Raw genomic sequence first — 17,865 nt, 5'->3', positions numbered from 1 at the left:
GGCCTGTCGGACACTAACATCGAGATGTAATTCTTGCCGAGTTGAAACAAGGGTGTTTACTAAATAGCGAATGTCTATTCTGGATATTTATTTTTCCACTCATACTGCAATATTGAATCAGCATTCATTAAACACCTATGTATTGTTCCTTTCGATGTGGTTTCTTGTGCAAGAAATTTAACTATATCCTCCTGAGACCCCTTGTAGAATACATTGCACACTTCCTTCAAATATTTTTTTTCGAAATTCACTCGGAAGTGATTACGCAAAATATTCACTCTGTGCGTGAAGTACGGTGCATGTGTAACTGCAAAGAAGTGTTTTACTCATATTCTTGTTATCCGCTTTCGAGAAATTTGACAATAAATTGGTCTAGACCTCGGTGTCATTCCAAACGGCTGAAAGACTTCGAGGCATGTTTCGAAGTCACCGAGATTGCGTGAAAATACCGGACGCGGCAGCAACATGGCAATGTACTACACATTGTTCCGTCTTCATCACAGCGTTTAAACAATGAAATGCAGTTTTTACCACAGCTAACATGAGGAGATGATGCACATGGAGACGGAGCTTTTGGCATCTATCCGTGGTATTCAAATTTTAAAATTGTTTTTCAAGTTCATGACATAACAGTACACAATAAAAACCACCTCGAAGAGTGATTATGTCCCGTTGTTGTGTTCGGGTCTCAGGAGGATATTGGTGCATGTGAGTAACTTTCTATTTGCAGATCCGAAGCGCGGTATCCTGACTGCGCATTTAAAGACCGAAGTGGAAAGTGCCATTTGTGTTGCACTTGTAATAGCCAAGCACCAAAGGTGAAGTTAGACATGTCTGGAGTATGTAGTGTGCTGCCTGAACATAATTTGTCTAGGAGCGTTTCTTTGGATTATTTTTATCTCCAGATAATCTGCCACTGGCGATGTTCAAATTCGTATAATATACGTAGTTCCTGATGCGAGTTTTAAATGGCTTACTTTATTTCGCCGCAGGATTATCCAACACCATATTTTATTTTTTTAAATCAAATGTAACGTTAATGTAACGACACGTTACAATGTTAGAAGTGTAACTGGCACGTGTTCCTTTCGCATTAAAGTAACTTGTAACGGGAACAAGTTACTTTAGTGTTCCTTCCCAAGTTCCTTCCCAAGATTGGGAAGGAATGAGGAACGAGCTTTCGTTCCTGTTTCAGAGGAACGTGTACAACACTGGCGTTGCCTCGTTGATGCTGCTAAAATTTGTTTCTCTCTCTCTCTCTCTCTCTCTCTCTCTCGCTCTCGTTTTTTCTTTCTCTCTACCGAGCATAGCGCGCGACGCTCCGCGAGGTGGTTGCTGGTTGCCATGGCTATGGCGCGGCTGGGAATTAGCCTGGCGTTTTTTGCTTACGCCAATGACACGAAAATGTCCTTGGCTGGTAGAGGTATTCAGCTTCGTTGTAAAAAAAAAAAGAAACATTCGTTCACAGTCGAGTCATTTCATTCCGTTATAGCTAAACTATGTCTGGGCCATAGCTCATTCTTGTCATTTTCCTAAGAAACTCAACTGTCCGGTCATCATCTCTCTGCCTGCATCGCAGCGGTCACGCCCAGCGTTCTGTCCGCGGCCGAGGACCTGACGGAGCGCATGCGCGCCGCCCTGAACAGGGCGCTGCGCTCTTCTTCGTGGCTGCACGGTCCGACGCGCAGCAAGGCGCTGAGCAAGGCGGCCGCCATGGGCATGACCCTGGGATTCCCCGACCGCTTCTCGCGCGAGTCGCAGCTGGACGAGTACTTCGCCACGCTGGGTGACGTTCGCCCCGACAAATCGCTGTCGTCGTGGCTGGCGCTGCGCCAGTTCCTGCAAGAACAGCAGCGCCGCGCTGGAGGCGACAACTGTTGACGTGGCTGTGACGCACGCGCACAAGGTGCGACACTGTTTTCGTTTAAGTTAATGTTCTTTAGAGAGACACTCAAGAGAAAAACGTAATTCAGTTTGACTGATAACTTATTCATTCAAAGGTATATTTCGGCTAAATTAGCAGTAAAACGTTGATTATTAGAACAAAAAAAATGTCACAGTTTCGCCCTAAGGGCGAAGCAATGAATGCGATAGCAACACAACAATGTCATACGAAGTAAGGTGAGCGGCTTTGGTAGCAATATGAATTGTAGTAAACATGAGCTGATTAAGTAAGCAGGAGTGCTGCGGCGTAAGTAGACCGACATGAAGAGAGACTCGATGACCACGAGAAGGCGCGTGTGAAACGGTGGTGTTGATGAGAAGCGCTTCCCGTGGGCAGCGCGTGCGAAGGGACACACCTGTAGCGCTGCACTGCCGATCCGGGCAGCATTTCATGTGTAGCGTGCGTTGGAAAATGTGGCCCGACTATTACTAACTGAATGAACAAGCGTGGTGTGAGCGCGCACAAACATGAATAGATCACACTGAATGACTGCAGACAACGACCGTCAAAACTCTGGCAGCAAGCGGATACGCCGCAGCGGCGAAGGTACGTGCGGTCTATCGCTTCAACGGAAACTGAGCGGCGAATGCACGGCGCATAAAGGTCAGAGCCGTGTGGAGATAAGAGACGGTGCGAGCGAGCGACGAGCGCGGTTGTTGGCAGAGTGGAAGTGCGCCCCCCCCCCCCCCCCCCGCTCCCTCCGGCGCTGGCTTCCCGCTTCCTTGCTTGCGCGTGGGAGAGATAAGATACTGTGCGGACGAGCGACGAGCGCGGTTGTTGGCAGAGAAGTGCCCCCCCCCCTGCTCCCTCCGGCGCTGGCTCTCCGCTTCCTTGCTTGCGCGTGGGAGATTGAGTGCGTTCGCTCTCCGTGATAGCGCGCATCCCCGCACGCTTCCGCTCAGGCATACGGCACGCGGCGAAGATTTTATCTATAGGGAACCTCACGGCGACGGCGACGGCGACGACGACGGCAGAAATCCGGTTGAAGTGTCCATATAATTGCTATCGCAATAAAAATTCACCGACGATTATGATACTCTCTAATACGAAATTTGAGCGCAGCTGTATACGTGTTTTCGTTTCGCAATATATTAGCTGGCGCCGACAATCTGTCTCGTGTGGCGCGACTGCCTCGCTAATCGTGACGCATGGGCGTGGTTTAGAGCAGCCGCCTCAGACAGACCTCCGCTCATGGAGCGCTTTGTTTGCATACAGACAACGCGCGCTACTCTGGCGCCATCTGGTAGCCATCGTCGCCGCCAGGACAGTCGTGCGTGCCACTATGCTTTTCTTCTCACGCTTTCGCCATACCCTCCTCCTCCGCTTTCCTCCTCATGGTGCGACTGCGCCCTGCTCTTCCGCTTTTCTCCTCGCGCTCTCTTCGCTATCGCCATCTGTCATCCGACCTCCGCGTTTGCTGTTTAATCCTTTTGCTGCGCTCCTTCGCTCCCTTACGCCGACGCCGACGCTCGCCGCAGGAACGGGCGCCTAAGAGCTTCGCTCTAAAAGAATTAAAGTTGAAATTGCATTTCTCGAATTTCGCACTATGACACCGGTGACGGTACGTCACAGTGACGTCACCGATTTCAAAATTTATTTTCTTTATTTTTCTGAGTCGTTGTGGTTCAGTAAAACATTGGGTAAAAGTAGCCTTTTTTGGCGTTGTAGAAGAGTAATTTTCTAATACAGCTCTAATTATATTATCTCTTTAGTGTCTCTTTAGGGCTCGGAGGGCACTGATAAAGTTCTCCAAGCGTGTGCTGCTCAAGTACTTCAGAAAACAAAAACAAGAAAACAAAGAAGTCTTCAAGACTGAACAAGACATATCTGATACAAATCTCGCTATAACAAACAGGATATACCGAAATAATTAATATAAAGAAGGAAAATTGCCCTATAAATCCCCAAAATGCAGTATATGCCATGATAACAATCATAATGCAGCCATAACCGGTGGACAATTAGAGTTACAGAATGGATACCAAGAGAAGGGAAGCGCAGTCGAGGATGGCAGAAAACTAGGTGAGGTGATGAAGTTAGGAAATTTGCAGGCGCAAGTTACAATCAGCTAGCGCAATACAGGGGCAACTGGAAATCGCAGGGAGAGGCCTTCGTCCAGCAGGGGACATAAATATAGGCTGCTGCTGATGTTGATATGCAATGACGGACATATTCTGGCTTCTCTTCAACATTGCTAACCAGGTTTAACTGTTGATTTCAATGAACACAGCATGGAATGTTGCAACAGATATCTACAACAAAGCCTTCACTTCAAGGCCATGACAAAAAAGAAGAGAAACAGAAGAGAAACAAAATACAGAAGAGAAACAAAAATGAAGAAAATGAATATCGCAGGTATACGTGAGTACAAAGAAATACATAAAATATCGGAGCACAGAAGAACGTCTGATAAAAACGTAAGAGGTAATGTACTTCAGATACAGCACAGGTAAGCGTAGGTACAATAACAGGTGATTGTTTCTCGTCATTATCATCATCGCCATCATTCAGCCTAATCAACCTTTTATTAACGCGATAGCGGGGCGCCGTGTCGCAGAAAATCCGGTGTCGGCGTGTATGCCGGCGTCCGTGGCGGAGAAAATCATCCCGAACCACCCCGACCGCGCAGGCCCTCCACGTGGTGCAAGGTTTTGTCGAACAAAACTTGAATTTCTCACAGTGAAATCCATCAGAAAAATGGTAAAGGATGACTTAAACACCACCTGCAGACATGGTGGCGTCGGATTGTAATTTGAATGCACGAGAAAAAATAATTCTGTTACGAGGAAACTCAAACACAAATCCCTTTTCCAGCATTTCTACCATACCGACACGGCGCGCTCGGGTAATTACTTGCGAAAATGCTATCCAGATGGCGCTCGCATCTTCGGAAGCTGTAGAAGGGAAGCATCCAATTTGATCAATGAGAAGATCAGAAGAAAGGGGAGCCAATGGTTGTCAGAAGTAAACAAAAAGGATAGAAAAGCAGCGAAGAAATTTTGGAAACATCTCAACTCCTTGAGTAATAAGACTAGCCTAGAGCAGAGGTTTATAGTTACAGCTCAAGGTGTTCGACTAGAGGGAGATGAGGCAATGGAACATATAAGAACAATGATGGCAGAAAAATTTAAAGAACGAAACATAGCATGTGCTCAATCAGGTGAGGATGGACTAGTCAGTGCAGTGGCTCCACTGGCACAAAGCGAGTGGGAAAGGGCAGAGAAGAGGGTTCCTAGTAGCACGTCGACAGGTCCTGATGGCATCCCAATTATGTTGATAAAGACATTGGGCCCAAAATCTAAGAAAGCATTAAGAGAGGCAGTGAGCAAAATGATAATGGACGGTAAAGCCCCTGACGGGTGGAGACTGAGCAGGATGAGCATGATATATAAGGGAAAGGGGGACAAAGCCGACATAAACAACTACCGTCCCATAACAGTGACGTCAGTGGTTTACAAGGTGGTGATGCAGATTATAAAGGACAGACTGCAGGCATGGGTGGAGAGCGAGGAGGTGCTGGGGGAACTACAAAATGGGTTCCGAAAACAAAGAAGGTTAGAAGATAATCTGTTCTCATTGACACAGTGTATTGAAATAGCAGAAAAGGAACACAGGCCCCTATGGCTTGCCTTTCTGGATATCAAGGGAGCCTATGACAGTGTAATCCAAAAGGATTTGTGGGACATACTGGGCACTCTAGAGGTGGAAGATGGAGTAAGAAATCTTTTAAAAGATATCTATAAAAGTAACAAGGTGCTTATAAAATGGGAAAACAAGGTATCTGGGCCTATGGAGATACAGCAGGGGCTTAGGCAGGGGTGCCCTCTGTCACCTCTGTTGTTCATGCTGTATTTACAAGGATTAGAGAAAAAATTAGAGAGGAGCGGACTTGGCTTCAACCTTTCCTATTTCAAGCAAGGAGAATGGATTAAACAGTCATTACCAGGACTGATGTATGCGGATGACATTGTACTTATGGCTGACAGCAAGGAAGACTTGCAGAGATTAATGGACATCTGTGGTAAAGAGGGAGATAGCTTAGGTCTGAAGTTTAGTAAAGAAAAATCGGCAGTCATGACTTTTAATGATAATCAGGGCAGCGAGCATAGGATACAGGAGGTTACGCTGGAGGTGGTGGATAAGTACAAATATCTTGGAGTGTGGATAAACAATGGGGCTGAGTACCTAACGGAACATGAAAAATATGTGACGGCTAAAGGTAGCAGAAATGCAGCTGTAATGAAAAATAGGGCACTGTGGAATTACAATAGGTACGAAGTGGTGAGAGGGATTTGGAAAGGGGTGATGGTCCCTAGTTTGACTTTCGGCAATGCGGTCCTGTGCATGAGATCAGAGGTTCGAGCAAGGTTGGAAGTTAAGCAGCGAGGGGTAGGTAGACTGGCTCTGGGAGCACACGGAAATACACCAAATCAGGGGGTACAGGGTGACATGGGATGGACGTCATTCGAGGGCAGGGAAGCCAGCAGCAAGATAGAATTTGAGGAGCGATTGAGAGAAATGGCAGAAAAGCGGTGGGCAAGGAGAGTTTTCAGTTATTTGTACATGAGGAATGTTGATACAAAATGGAGGAAGCTGACCAGAAAACTGACAATCAAATATTTGGACTGCAGTAGGGGTGCAAACCAGGAAACAGCGGTTAAGAAAAAGGTTAAGGAAACAGAGAGGGGTCTGTGGAAAACAGGGATGCAGACGAAATCAGCACTGGGAACATACCGAACTTTCAAGCAAGAAATTGCCAAAGAAAATATCTACGATAATTCTAGGGGAAGCTCTTTGTTGTTTGAAGCCAGGACGGGAGTATTGCGGACTAAGATGTACCGAGTCAAGTACCAAGGTATAGACACGTTGTGCTGTGCGTGTGGAGAAGAAGAGGAGACGGCTGAACACCTCATACTTTTCTGTAAAGGGCTTAACCCTACAGTGCAAGGCAACGGGGCTGATTTTTTCAAAGCATTGGGGCTTAGGGACAGTGAAGGCAAAATAGACTTTAAGGGGGTAGAAATAACCAAACAGAGGTTATCTGATTGGTGGATAAAATCAAGGCAGGGGTGAAATTTCACCCACCACAAAGTACAAAATATGTTAATAGTCATGGCTAGGTGGCGTATGCCACCGCCCGGTTTAAAGGGTTCAGCCTCATCCATCCATCCATCCATCCATCCATCCGGTGAAATTGGGACTTCGCCTGCCTAATGCGTTTTGGACACGTGCGCGCGTCGGGGCAATAGCAAACAATTAATAAAATAACAAAAGGTGCTAGGGCCTTCACATTTTAATATAAGACGACTTATATTGCCCCTGGAAAAACATCTTCCCAGCAATGCTTTTCTGTTTAAAAGTGAAGCCGAGTTTAAGGGGATCGGTGTAAGCTTGGTCTTTGTACGCTGGCTTTCCCACGTTCTCTGTTGCTGTGAAGCCCACTGAAAGCAAAATGCGATGCGAACGGGGTCCGATAATGCTATCGCGTTCAACTCAGGCGAAGCTTAAGCGTCCTGCAATTTTAGGAGCGAAGCTCCTTATAGCGGCACCCGTTCCGTCCCCGTCGTCGTAGTAGTAGTGTGTAACCAGTCTGAGAAAAATGAGAAAAAAAATTCCGAAGTTGTGTCCGAAGCGCGGAATCGAACCAGGGACCCCTCGCTATCGAGCGCGCGGCGTTAGCCCACTACGCCACGAAGCGCACATAGACACACGCACCACGATGGCAATAAATACCCAACATTAACGAAAGGCCGCGTTTCTAGCGCGTTTCTAACGTGTTTGTGCTAGCGCGTTACGGCCCGTGTAAGAAGCTGGTGTAAGACGCTGTGGCCTCTCCGCCTTACCTTCAACGCGTTTCGAACGCGCTGCCCAAGGCGGTGGCAAGTCAAGTTCAAGTCGAGGAGCGTTTATGAATACGGGGGGTATACTCTCTCAGCAGTCATGTGATGGCGTCGGCAAACGCGGTGCACGTTCCGGCATGTGTAAATGGCTGCGTAAGACGCTGTGGCCGCTCCCCCTTACTAGAGAGTACTGCACGTTTCTAACGCGTTTGTGCTAGCGTCCCCTTAAGCGGGAGATCCGATGATTCCCTCCGGAGCTTCGCCCACTCATCATCATTCACCCCGTGGATATGCTGTGATTTTTTTGGTTTAAATACCTTTTTTGACTGAATATTATGTGATTAGCACTTAAATATTGTTGCACGTGAGGTTAGAACATCTGAAAGCAGTTTTATATAATTTGCTTTCCGAAGGCTACATTTGTGGGCTTAACACGAATTCGCTCAAACGGCTGTCTGGAGCTAAAAGAAAAAAAATTTTACATCGGCAAACTTTCGCGTACTATTGTTTCACGTGGAAGGAAGTTTATTAACACCGGACGGCTGGCGGAAGTATTGCATGACGGGCACAAAGACAGTCTCAGCCGGCGTCAGTAGCTCGCGATCTACGCTCGCACCTCCAGCGAAGACAGAGTCCCACTGCTGCGTCCGTTGCTTCATCCTCACTACAATACCCCGGCGGCGAAGGGAAGCCATCCTGGCGACTCAATGCGATGTGAGAACGAGGGGGTCATGATATGGCTTTAGGCGGCTCACGTGGACCACCTGGCGGCCAAGACGACGCTTGTCGGAGGTTGGGTTGAGCGGCTCAATGACATAGATGACGGAAGATATGCACTCGATGACGCGATAAGGGCCTTGGTACTTGGGGGCAAACTTAGGAGTCAGGCCAGGGGAATGAAGCGGTATGCGGAGCCATACGAGGGAGCTGACGGCGAAAGCTTGTTCAGTCAGACTGCGGTCATGGCGATCTTTCTGGAGTGCTTGGTTGTCTGAAGTAAATGAACGGGCCAGCTGACGACACTCTTCAGCCTATTAAGCCATTTCACAAACTGGGCTAAATTCGGAGACGTCCGGACGATACGGCAAAATGGTGTCGAGATAGGTGCATGGTTCGCGGCCATATAAAAGAAAGAATGGGGAAAAGCCGGTGGTCGACTGTGTCGCGGTATTATAGGCGTAAGTGACGAACGGAAGAACGACATCCCAGTTAGAGTGGTCAGAAGCAATGTACATGGACAGCATGTCTCCCAGCGTTCGGTTGAAGCGCTCTGTTAGTCCGTTGGTCTGTGGGTGGTAGGCTGTAGACGTGCGGTGAACTGTACGGCATGAACGAAGGAGCTCCTGAAGGACATTGGATAAAAACACACGCCCTCTGTCGCTCAGTAGCTCGCGTGGTGCGCCATGGCGGAGGACGAATTGACGTAAGATGAAGTTCACAACATCACGAGCACCAGCCGAAGGAAGGGCGGCTGTTTCCGCATACCTCGTTAGGTGGTCCACTGCGACGATGACCCATCTGTTACCAGCGACAGAGCACGGAAGTGGGCCATAAAGATCGATTCCGACACGGTCGAAGGGTCGTGTAGGACATGGTAAAGGCTGCAGGAGTCCGGGCGAATGGGGAAATGGTTTCTGTTGTTGACACAATTAGCAAGACCGAATGTATTTTCGGACATAGGTATATAGTCCACGCCAGTAATAAAACGTTGGCGGAGCCGCTCATACGTTTTCAGTGCACCAGCATGAGCATGGTGAGGGTCAGCATGAAAGTGTGCGCAGACATCGGACCGCATGTGGCTAGGGATGACAAGCAGCCGTTTACGGCCATCCGGTCGATAGTTGCGACGATAGAATAGTCCGTCCCGTATCGCGAAATGCGTGGCTTGGCGGCGAAGTGCATGTGCACGGTGTGCAGAAGTTGGCGGTGCGGAAAGAACATTCAGGAGAGAGGTGATCCAGGGGTCTTTTCACTGTTCAGATGGCATGTCTGTGGCGGTCAGAGCAATCAAGGGAAAGGCACCAGTTGAATGCGGCTCTTCAGCCGATTTCACGGGAGTTCGGGAGAGAGCCCCAGCGTCAGAGTGTTTTCGCCCCGATCGGTACACCACGCGAATGTCAAAATCTTGCAGGCGAAGAGCCCAACGTCCAAGGCGACCAGACGGATCCTTCAGGGAAACCAACCAACACAGAGCGTGATGGTCAGTCACCACGTCGAAAGTGTGGCCGTATAAGTATGGACGAAACTTGCTTATTGCCCACACAATTGCCAGACACTCTTTTTCGGTTACTGGGTAGTTGGGTTCCGCCTTGGTGAGGGCACGGCTAGCGTAAGCTACAACATACTCGGAAAATCCTGGTTTTCGTTACGCGAGTACTGCACCAAGACCGACACCGCTGGCGTCCGTGTGTACTTAGGTTGGCGCAGACGGGTCGTAGTGGCGTAGAATGGGTGGTGAGGTAAGCAGATGCCGTAATGTAGTGAAGGCGTCGTCACAGGCTTGAGTCCAATTTGATAGGTCACCAGGGTGAGCAAGTAGCTTCGTAAGCGGTTCCATGATGGAGGCAAAGTTCCGGACAAAGCGACGAAAATACGAGCATAAGCCCACAAAGCTGCGCAGTTCTTTTAGTGAGTCGGCTTAGGAAACTCCGCAATGGCGCGAAGTTTGTCAGGATCAGGAAGAATACCGTGTTTTGAGACTACATGACCCAGTATGGTGAGCTGGCGAGCCCCGAAGTGACACTTCTTCAGGTTGAGTTGAAGGATTGCGTTGATAAGGCATTGGAGAATCGTGCGCAGACGGGCGAGATGTGTAGCGAAATAGGGGGCGAACACGACGACGTCATCTAGATAGCAGACAGAGACAGATCTTCCATTTTAGACCGCGTAAATGCTGTCCATCACTCGCTAGAATGTTGCAGGCGCATTGCAAAGTCCAAATGGCATGACTGAATTCGTACAGGCCATCTGGTGTGACGAACGCGGTCTTTGGGCGGTCACACTCGGCCATCGGGACTTGCCAATAACCCGAACGCAAGTCGAGCGATGAGAAGAATTCGGCGCCTTGTAGACAATCGAAGGGGTCGTCTATGCGAGGAAGAGGGTAAACATCTTTTCTAGTAATTTTGTTGAGACGCCGGTAGTCCACACAAAACCTAATGGAACCGTCTTTCTCCTTGACCAGCACAACGGGGGATGACCAAGGACTACAGGAAGGCTTGATGGCTCCACGCTGAAGCATGTCGTTAACTTGCACCGTAATTATACGACGCTCCGCTGGTGATACGCGGTAAGGGCGCTGGCGCAAAAGGGTGTTGGTTCCGGTGTCAATTCTGTGAACAACGATGTTCGTGCGACCTAATGATGCTTGAGGGAAGTCAAAAGAGCTTCTAAACTCGTTGAGAAGGGAAATAAGCTGTGCACGTTGATCCGGAGCGAGGTTACTGTCGATGGCAGGAGAAAATACGTCCGAGGACACGTCATCGGATGCAAGGTGAGGTGTAAGCGCGTTCAGCTCAGTGTTCGGATTGGGCTCGTAGGAATGAATAGGCACGATAACATCATCGTCGACTGACTGAACGTGGCCAAGTGTCTCATTACGGCGCAACGTGACAGGGCATGAGGTAGCGTTGGAAATAAGTATTCCGGAGGCATCCTGGTGAAGTGCTAGGACGGCAAATGGCAGCGACGCATGGTGGCGGCGACTGAATACGTCAGACGGTGTGAACATAACTGTAGTTTTAGTAAGGGCAGCACAATAAACAGGAACAATGACTGCACTGAGAGGGGGCAGGTCAGTGTAGAGCACTGCACGGGCTCGGGCTTACCCGAAAGCCCGGGCCCGGCCCGGCTCGCGGGCCGGGCCGGGCCGGGTAGAGCAGTTTTTTTCACGTGACCCGGGCCCGGGCCGGGCTCGGGTTTTTTGACGCGGGCCCGGGCCGGGCTCGGGCTTTCTGCGAGTTATTCTCGGGCTTCTCAACTCTGAAAAACATGTATTTTCGGTCTCGGGCCGGGTTCGGGCCGGTTTCGAGCCGGGCTCGGGCCGGGCCGGGCGGGTAACGTAGATTATTTCCGGGCCCGGGCCGGGCCCGGGTCTCGCCATAAAAGTTTTGATCGGGCTCGGGCGGGCCGCCCAATGTAAAAACGGGCCCGGGCCGGGCCCGGGCCGCAAAAATCGGCCCGTGCAGTGCTCTAGGTCAGTGTCAGCAGCCACGACAAGCTTGTCAACACCAGACACGGGCATATGGACAGAAGGTACATCGCCAAATACAGACCGTTCAACCTGAGCGTGAGCGCAGTCTATAACGGCGTGATGGCGCGACAAGAAATCCCACCCAAGGATCGTATAATGAGAACACGAAGTCAACACAATAAACTCAATGTCGTACAGTACGTCGCCAATGACGACCTTAGCCGTGCATGCTGCAATCGGATGGATTCGCTGTGCGTTTGCAGTACTGATGGAAAACGCTGTAGGTGGCGTTGTCACTGTACGAAGTGAGCGGCAAAGTTTCTGACTAATGACAGATATAGTGGCACCGGTATCGACGAGCGCAAGAGTTCGTATACCTTCAACAAAAACTTCGACAACGTTGGCTGGGGGCAAGCGAGGACTTACACAGGTCGACGACGACGCAGCTCGTGCCTCCGGAGCTGCGGCAGTCAGTTTTCCGTCTCAGTGGTGGGTCGGCGATGCATCGGTGACAAAGAATGGCGGTGTGGCGAGGGTGAGCGACGGGACGCAAAGGGTTGAAAGTCGGAGTCAGTCTGGGGGCCTCGTGTGTATACCTCAGGTGACGCGTCTTGTGGAGTGTAGTACCGGGGGCGGAATGAATAGTCGCGGTATCTTGGTGCCCCCGAGGCAGCCGCTACGACAGAAGCGTGCGACGTGACCGCGAATTCCGCAAACGTAGCATATCGATCGATTGTCGGTAGTGCGCCACGGGTTGACGATGTACTCCTGTGCACCAGGGAATGGCGCCGGTGGCTGTTGGAGAGGTTGAGGGGCCAACGCTGGCGGTCGACGTGGAGGCATTGCAGCGGCAGCCGCATAAGTGAGTGATGCGGCAATAGGTGGCGGCTGAGAGGCGGACGACAGCACCTCGGAGACCTGCTCCTGAATGACTTGTCTGAGAGACGGCGCGAGATTGTGCTTAGGCACTCCTGGGGTCGTCAGATACGATAAACACGAGATCTGCCATGCCACTTCCTCACGCACATACTCTTTGATTTGCGACAGTAGCGTCTCGTGATCACCTCCGATGGTTAAAGTGGCGAGGGAATCGTCTGGTATTGTCGGCCGCCGCACTAAGACGCGTTGCCTACGGAGCTCGTCAAAGCTCTGGCACAAGGTCGTAAGCTCAGCTACCGTGCGTGGGTCCTTTGCCAGCAGCATTTGAAAGGCGTCGTCGTCAATGCCTTTCAAGACGTGCTTTATCTTCTCCTGCTCGGGCATAGACGGATTCAGGCGCTTGCACAAGTCGATGACGTCTTCTATGTAACTAGTGAAATTTTCGCCTTGCTGCTGCGCACGTCCGCGGAGGCGCTGTTCGGCGCGGAGCTTGCGCACGGCGGGGCGGTCGAACATGTCTGCGAAGCGTTTCTTGAACTCACTCCATGTAGCGAAGTCGGACTCATGGTTGTGGTACCACAGGCTTGCGACGTCTTTGAGATAGAACGACACATTCTGCAGGTTCGACCGGTCGTCCCACTTATTGTTGCCGCTCACCTTTTCAAATGTGGCCAGCCAATCTTCCACATCGTGGTCATCTGTTCCACTAAAGAAGGGAGGGTCAAGCAGGCGCAGCGCGCCGGTTACGACGACCTGCGGAGATTGGGCGGTGACTTGTTGGGTGACTTCGTCAGGCATTGTCGGGGCAGGTGGTAGCGTCCGACTTCGGAGTTCCAGGTTTGCATACCCAGCACCTCCACCACTTAGGAAGGGGGTTTATTAACACCGGACGGCTGGCGGAAGTCTTGCACGACGGGCACAAAGACAGTCTCAGCCGGCGTCAGCAGCTCGCGATCTACGCTCGCACCTCCAGCCAAGACAGAGTACCACTGTTGCGTCCGTTGCTTCATCCCCACTACACATGTAACGCTTTGTTGCACATTATTGTGCATTTGTGCTTCGCTTCCCTCGACACAATTTCCGACAGAATTTCCATTACTCTTTTTTTTTAATTCCTTTTACTGATTTTTCTTCAGCATATGGAGGAGGGGGAGGAGGGAAAAGCCGCAGAAAGATGCCTTCAAAAACGCTCCAAAATTTAGAACAGCAAGGCATGGCGGAAAGCAGTCTCTCAAAAATATTTTTAGAAAACAAAAGTTAGAATAAGTATGCGGCATGTAATCGCACACAGAAGAAAGGCACAGCAGATTCTTGCACTTAATGAATGGTTAAACTTGTACCGTGCACTGTACATGAAAAAGCCACCTGCGTCTTGGTGCTCGCGTGGTCGTTTCGTTAACTTGGTAGTCTCCCCGCACACTGCTTCGCAAAACATCGATTCTCACAGGGCATGGGATCTGCCGGCTTTTAGCAGCGAAGCTCCTTATAGCGGCACCCGTTCCGTCCCCGTCGTCGTAGTAGTAGTGTGTAACCAGTCTGAGAAAAATGAGAAAAAAAAATTCCGAAGTTGTGTCCGTAGCGCGTAATCGAACCAGGGACCCCTCGCTTCCGAGCGCGCGGCGTTAGCCCACTACGCCACGAAGCGCACATAGACACACGCACCACGATGGCAATAAATACCCAACATTAACGAAAGGCCGCGTTTCTAGCGCGTTTCTAACGCGTTTGTGCTAGCGCGTTACGGCCCGTGTAAGAAGCTGGTGTAAGACGCTGTGGCCTCTCCGCCTTACCTTCAACGCGTTTCGAACGCGCTGCCCAAGGCGGTGGCAAGTCAAGTTCAAGTCGAGGAGCGTTTATGAATACGGGGGGTATACTCTCTCAGCAGTCATGTGATGGCGTCGGCAAACGCGGTGCACGTTCCGGTATGTGTAAATGGCTGCGTAAGACGCTGTGGCCGCTCCCCCTTACTAGAGAGTACTGCACGTTTCTAACGCGTTTGTGCTAGCGTCCCCTTAAGCGGGAGATCCGATGATTCCCTCCGGAGCTTCGCCCACTCATCATCATTCACCCCGTGGATATGCTGTGATTTTTTTACCCTACAGTTGTGCCGGCGGCCGGCTCTGTTTCCGACCAATTTACGCAAAGAAACAACAAACGGTACCTAAATATGCTGACTACTGTAAATATAAGCCTTCAAGCGCTTAATTTCTTTATGAAACCAGAGTTTTCTACGCTTTCTTCTCCTGCATATGGCGCATCTGCTCGGTCGGTTTCTCGTCGATTAAAATAGGCCGATCCTAGGCCGGCACATGCATGGTTTCGCTATGCTGAAAATCTCGGTGCAGAAGGTAGTAAGTTATCGTTCCTATAAAGATCAGTAAACCTTGAAATCACGCCACGTCTTTTCGGCATACAATACTGACGAATATTTCTACAGCAGAGCTTCAGGCTTAAATTTCAGGCTTCGCATTTGGGGAAGTTACTTTACAGGATATGAATTCCCTTCTCTTGTCCTTCGTCTTTTAGAGCGCAGCTCTTAGGTGCCAGTTCCCGCGGTGAACGTCGGCGTAACCGAGCGAACGAGCACAGCGAAACATTGAAGCGAACGCGGAGCGCAGAAGGGGATGAAAAACGCGAGGATGAAAGCGGAGAGCAGGGTGCAGCGGTACAATGCGGAGGAAAGCGGAGGAGGGTATGGCGAAAGCGTGAGAAGAAAAGTGTAGTGGGCCGACGATGGCTACGAGATGGCGCCAGAGTAGCGCGTGTCGTCCAGCAGGTCTGTCGGCGGCGGCTGCTGTGAATGGCGCCCATGCGTCACCCACGCGTGGACTCTCGCGATCTCCAGATTAGCGAGGCAGTCGCGCCACACTTCATTCCGTTTGCAACGTTCCGCACGAGTCAGATTGTCCGCACCAGCCAACATATCGCGAAATGGAAACACATATAGAGCTGCGGTCAAATTTCGAATTAGGGAGTATCGCAATCGTCGGTGAATTTTCTTCCTCGCACATTCTGGCTTGTATAATTTATCGGGTAGTCAGTTCATTATGATCAGCTCGAAGCATATAAATTTTTTCAATGGTTTTTCCCGTAAACCAGTCGTTGCGGTTGTGAATACCCTTCTCGTGTCCTTCGTCTTTCTGACTGTTTTTTTCCCCTGTAATCCAATCGTTGTGGTGCGGATTCCCTTCTCTTGTCCTACTTCGTTTTGACTGGTTTTTACTGTAAATGATGTAGCCACTGGCCCGGACTTCGACCCTCCTTTTTTGATAAGCTGTATAGGCGGCGAGTTTTTCGTCGCCAAAGTTCCGACAGCACCATACAAATTCACAAGGCCGAAAATTCAAGTAAATTACGGCGTTTCACGCCCCAAACCCACATTCTGCTCATTAAAAAAACAGTGTAAGGCTTCATATTGATTTTGACCACCTGTAGTTCCTTTACATTCTCGCTGCACGGAGGTCCTTGCAATCCGCACCCATAACACCTGAACAGCAGGAATTTATAGCCAATAAACCACCATGGCGGGCCATTTGCAACGCTGCCTAGGCAACTGCAACGAAATCCTTCACACTAAACATTTTAACAGCCCTAAGGATGTAAATCAGTTTGTCGCCAGAGGGGCACCCTAGGGGGGCTGTTGACTACACCCTATAGAGTTGCAGTGCTATTAAAGCACCCTTGAGGAAGGGTGCCGAGCAAAGTAAACTCAGGGGGTTAGAATGCTAGTCCATATTAACACCCATTTAAATGGGTGTTGGAAGGTTGTGCATCCTTTTATTTCTACCGTGTGCACGGAAGACAAGCTCGGCTATACACGCCTTGAATACTGTTCGGAACGATCCACGCGTAACTCTCGCGTGTGCCTGATGCTTCAAGTTTGGCTACTAAACATATGGCGTCCGATAGCGGAGCTTGAATCTTCGATGGGCATACACAACATTTATACACGTGGATTGCATTAATTATTACTAATTCAGGGTGCATGCCACCAAACCTATTTTCGCCGGACAAATACAACCTCGCAAATTCAATACCTTTGAGCATGTCTACAGCAATAGTTATCACGATTTCCAGAGCCGTATATAACATGCAACACAGACCGGCAAGACATATTATGCTGCATTTTCAAGGAAACGTAAACATATTTATTGCACGCTACAATACAGTTTACAAGATATACATAAATCACAAAAACTTAAACATGTGCAATCACCAAACACATTTGTAAATGCAAAAAAATTTACATTTCCCACAAAAATATGTTGATAAAATGTGAACTGATCAAATGTGTCCTTATTAAAGGAGAAACTATATGGCAGCGCTGAAAGAGCCCAAGTTTGCTTTGAAGTGTTTTCTGCCACTTAGAGGAATACAAATTTAAGTATTAAATTGTAAGTTCGAAAATTCGTTTTGATGGCCTTGCAAAAATTGGGATATTGCAAAGGTCAATTAGGGAAGTACATCAAATGCAAAACCAGCATACGACGAGTGAAGGCAATAGTCTGTTATAGAATATGTCGATTGAAAATGGGTTGTTTTCTTAGTGTAAAAGAAAAACCAAAAATATTCCACATTTACTACTGTTTAGGTGCAAAGTGCGGTATCATTTGTGGCCTCATAAAAAAACCTGTTCTTGCATTAAAATACTCTGCTGGCTACAACTGGTGGACGAAGTGTTTTAGAATACATTGCCAATTTCTAAATTATTTGTTCTTAGGTGCGGTAATGCAATGTGGTAATGCAAGATTAGGGCTTATTATAGCATGTGAGTGCATAAATTAGCAAAGATTAAATCAACGATACTGTGGTAACTAAAGGAAGCTTTGAGTGTGTGTTCTACATGTTTAAACACAGGCAGTCTTGCATAAGTGCGAGACTGCACTTATGCAAGACACAGCAAGTCTTATTGTAGCAAGTTGCCTTTCAGTTTTCATAAAAGAAAAATACTGTTTACAGTTAACCACGAGGAACAGAAACTCCATTGTCTGAGCATCTTGACCAACAAA

General features: G+C 49.1%; 1 protein-coding gene across 1 annotated transcript in view; it reads left to right on the top strand.

Moving 5' to 3' along the window:
• Nucleotides 1-17,865, top strand: part of LOC119455453 (neprilysin-1-like) — a 30,634-nt gene that overhangs the window by 6,965 nt on the left and 5,804 nt on the right. The window contains exon 2 of the mRNA XM_049668794.1: nt 1,580-1,906. Within this exon, the coding sequence (XP_049524751.1) occupies nt 1,580-1,881 (302 nt within the window). The 3' untranslated portion in view covers nt 1,882-1,906. The remainder of the gene's footprint in view (nt 1-1,579; nt 1,907-17,865) is intronic.

This window comes from Dermacentor silvarum, chromosome 6, assembly GCF_013339745.2.
Source record: "Dermacentor silvarum isolate Dsil-2018 chromosome 6, BIME_Dsil_1.4, whole genome shotgun sequence".
NCBI lineage: Eukaryota > Metazoa > Arthropoda > Arachnida > Ixodida > Ixodidae > Dermacentor > Dermacentor silvarum.
This window is presented reverse-complemented; position numbering and strand designations above follow the sequence as displayed.